At 47.7% G+C, this 4236-nt stretch overlaps 1 protein-coding gene across 1 annotated transcript in view; it reads left to right on the plus strand.

Moving 5' to 3' along the window:
• LOC101854010 overlaps window positions 1–4236 on the plus strand; it is a gene marked incomplete at its 5' end in the record, with an annotated part of 27152 nt that overhangs the window by 5624 nt on the left and 17292 nt on the right. The window contains 1 exon segment of the mRNA XM_005095852.3: window positions 1508–4134. Coding sequence (XP_005095909.2) covers window positions 1508–4134 — 2627 coding nt within the window.

The following is a 4236-nucleotide window of genomic DNA, read 5'->3' on the forward strand; positions in this document are numbered from 1 at the left end:
TTTCTGTAACTAAACTGTCCATACACACACACACACACACACACACACACACACACACACACACACAAACAAACACACACACAAACACACACACAAACAAACACACACACACACACCGCACACACACACACTCACACACACACAGAGATACACATGCACACAAGCTCACATACGAATAATATTATGTTATCTTTTTTCTGTATCCAAACTCACAATTATTATGCAAGCAAAAAAAACGTCCATGTTACATTCCAACATGTCAGTTCAATGTATTCAAAATTCCACTGGTTTAATTAAGTGCGTAGTTCCACGCTAATACACGGGACAATTTTCTTGCTGGTTTTTTTTTTTTTTTTTGGTTGTTTCTTAGAAAATGTTTTCGTTTATTTATTTTTTGTATCACTTTTTAAAATTGTTTTATCTTCACTACTGTGCTTTTTCTTGAATGCTATTTATAACACAATTCCCCCCGAAATCAGACCTCTTGGCTCAGTATTTTTGTGCAAAAGAGAAAATTTTAAAAAGAAAGAAGACAGTAGAGATGATACCCCGGATTAGCTGTCACACATCTTTAGCATAGTGCTATTTATAGCGCATGTGTTCGTGCAGTGCACCAGGTGTTTAAGCCAAAGCTAGCGGGTCGCATTTGACTTGGCGAACAATAATTAGATTTTTTCCGCTCGAGAAGTTTTGGCAGTGCATCCCGAGAGTCTCATGACAATACCTTGCTCCAAACATAAACGATTTTATTGCAACAACAAAAAAATGCCAAACATCCAGATCTGACAAACTGGCATGAGAGAAAAAATTGATCAGCCTTGATTTGTTATTATTTTGACTTTAGTCTGTTTTCATTTATATTATTGTTTTAAAATGGTTTAGTTTGTCCACTGCTCGGTGAGTGTTTATCCTGTGTGGCCCGCAACATTTAGTATGATAATTGAGTATCCCCCCCCCCCCCCCCCCCATCCCCTGTGAGACTGAGTTTGAATGTGACACCCCTGATGCAGTGGGTATTTCTGCTCGAGAGACCGCACGTTGTGCTAGATTGCAGTTTTCTCAGCATGCTGAGGAAAAAGGGTGCTGGGTGCTCATGGTTTCATTGTTTAGAGCGTGTAAAATAATAATATGTATGTTTGTTGGGAGTTTTTTAAAAAGAAAAATGCTTAAGTCACGATCTAATCTTTTGGTTTTGAAGATTTCAGCCCACGGTTCTCGGCTACTCGTTTTTATCTGTAGAATTAAAAGTTAACTGGGCCGTTAATCTCATAGCTGTCACAATTATCTGTTCATGGTTAGGGTGTAAATTCAGAGTATTATTATTTCTGCTCCACTGATAACTTGGCTCGTTTCGTATTGTATTGTTTCAAATCTAACAGGTGTAGAAGACTTTTAGTTTTAGTAAGAGTTTTACGGCACTTGCAACACAATAAGGGCAAATAAGTGCCGGTAGAAGACTTCATTGAAGTATATAACGGGTGAAACTTTGGGATCTCGTTTCTTTCAGCTATCAAGATGGGTCGGCCTCGAAAGCTGTATCCAAACAGAAATGCCATGGAGTCCATGAGTGGCACAGACCCGAGCGGCCGATCGTCCTATTGCCCTATGACCTCCGATGAAGTCAAGGACCCCTTCAGCCAATCACGTTACACAGATTTAGCCCCTCGCACAAAAGTTTTCTCTCAGGGTTACACGAATGATGACGACGTGCATTTCTGGGCGGATTCTAGCGCGTCACGTGACCTGGATATTATTGAGATGAACGAGCGTTTGCCCGGTCACATGGTGTCTAGTCAGGGGCCAGTTTCCTTGTCGGGTCAGGGTGGAAGTGGAGCCAAGCTCAGAGATGGCAGCTTTGTGGAAGAGTGCAGATCTGTGCTACACTCTGGGGTAGGGCGAGAGGAGGGCAGACACGCCCATGGTGGTTTAGTGAACGGAAGACTGGCAGAGAGCAACAGGTCTTATACCTCGTCGTCGACCTCAGAGCCAGTGAACTACGATAGGCACAGTCCTGAATATCCGAGCTATTACAGATCACTTCCTCTCCAGACAGGAAAAGCGGTACCTCTGCCCTATGTCGAGAAACCGCAAGATCCTAGGTTCACTTCTTTCCCGGCCCCGCCCCACCGTGATGCCGCCCGTGAAATACCGAGGTCTGTACACGGTGCTTCCAGTCATATGTATCCCATTGTTAAACGACCCGAGGAAATTTTCTCTGGCACCGATGACAGGAATTCTACAGAGTTCTCCCATCATGCAGCAAGGCAGGGGGACTACATGCCTGCCACTGAGGGAGGAAGAGGGGTCCACCAGGGGCATCCCAAAGAGATTTACTCGGTCCACCCAAGGCAAATATTGTACAGACAGCTCAACAGTAGCAGAAATAACAATTTTTCAGGTCAGACAGAACGTTTAAGTGCTCATGACCGGCCACCCGGTCATATGACTAGACGAGACATGCCGCCATTAGTGAAGTTGTCTCCCACATCCGGGGAACAGATTCTTCCCTGTTCCTCGTCTCGTGCAGAGACAGAGACCAACACGGTGCAGGATGATGTCAGATATTTCCGTCCTTCGCAAAGTCACGTGTCATCTTCTCAAACTGCCAATGGTATGGTTTCTTCTCCATCGGCCGGCCCGTCCAGAAAACATTCCTCACGCAACGGTAACGTCTGGGGTACGCCCTCAGATCCCAAAAAGATGAAATATGAAGCATTAGATTTAACAGTCAGTTCTAAACCATGTGATCTCTCTGTGAGTAAATCAGCAAGTCCTTACGAACATGACCAGAGTCAAATCAACGACCGTAGGCTACAATATCATGTCGACGACGAATCAAACTATCCCAAAAGGAAAGGTGAAACGTTCTATGAGAGACGAGAAGAGTCTCAGCAAAAACCACATCACCCTACCTGTAAAGTTCGCAGACTGAATTCAAATAGTATGACTGAACAGAATGAAAATGGCCGTCATTTTTCTATGGAGCCGAGAAAGGACTCTTCTCCACGGTCCCCACCTGCTCTGCTTCAGACGCGCGGCTATGTATACGTGGGTTCTGGCCCTCCACCCCACACTAACGCCAGTTCCAGATCAGAGTTTGTGAAGCGGAATAAGACTCGCGTGACCCCGTTCGAGAACTCGTTGACGAGAGGTCTCTACGACGCCAATCTCACACTCCCCCGAGCTATGGACCTCGCGCAGCAAGTCGTGTCCCAAGTTAGGAAAGCAAACTCTTCCTCGACTTCTTCTTCCTCCTCCTCTTTCTCTTATGTTGACAATCGTGCCTCGATCACCTCACCGTTCCACTCACGGAACGTACAGCCCTCGAGGAAGGAGCTGCTGTCAACTAACGCGGTTGCAGCGAGAGGTTCTGTTTCAAAAGCGACTGCCATTTCTGGAGAGGCCCGTGACCCCATGTCCTTCTCGCGTTCTCCTTACCCAAGCCCAGACTCTGCTGCGCCTCTGAAGTACACCGCCTCAGAAGCTGCTTATCCCGCTATCAAACAAGAAGCAGAAACACCCCCGCCCTGCGACGACTTTTCCCCCTCTCCGTTCTCAGCAGTGGGAGCTTCTCAGAGCATCTCAAAAATGAATCCGAGCCCTAAGTACGTGGCACAAAGAGCCATTGCTTCTTCTCAGCCCCGAACCCCAAGCCTCCCTCCTGTATCATCTCCCGGCAGTTTTATGTCGGACTCCTCACGTCCAGCTTCGTCCTCGTCGTCTCTAGCCATACTCGAGGGTACCCGGACCCTCCAGACCTCGAGTTCAGAGGTCAGGCTGTTGACCCCCGGAAGCGACCTAGACTCAGACAATGTTCCCAGCAGTAGTGGCGTGAGTCGCCTTGCTATGGCTTCTAAAGGCGGAAATAATGCTGGAGCGGAGCCCAGCTTGAGAAGCCAGTCGAGTGCCAGTGTCGGAAGTTCCGAGTCCTCTTCCTCATCCTCCCAGCGGTCGTTTGACCCCTACACGAACGAGCAGACCCTGGTGTACATCAATGAGATGTTCCTGGTGGTGGATACGCTCACAGACTCCAGCTGCAGCCCGAGCGGCCGGCCAGCCAGGAGCAAGTCTTCCACAGAGCTGGACGCTCTTGACAGCATGTTCACCAACGTCTACGGCTACTCCCCCGCCAAGGTAAGGACCGGACAACTTGTTGCCGCTTGCATTATGGACAGTGTGTCGGTGTGTGTGTGTGTATGTGTGTGTGTGTGGGGGGGAGGGGAGGGTTACAGGTGT

The sequence above is a fragment of the Aplysia californica genome, unplaced genomic scaffold (assembly GCF_000002075.1).
Source record: "Aplysia californica isolate F4 #8 unplaced genomic scaffold, AplCal3.0 scaffold00115, whole genome shotgun sequence".
NCBI lineage: Eukaryota > Metazoa > Mollusca > Gastropoda > Aplysiida > Aplysiidae > Aplysia > Aplysia californica.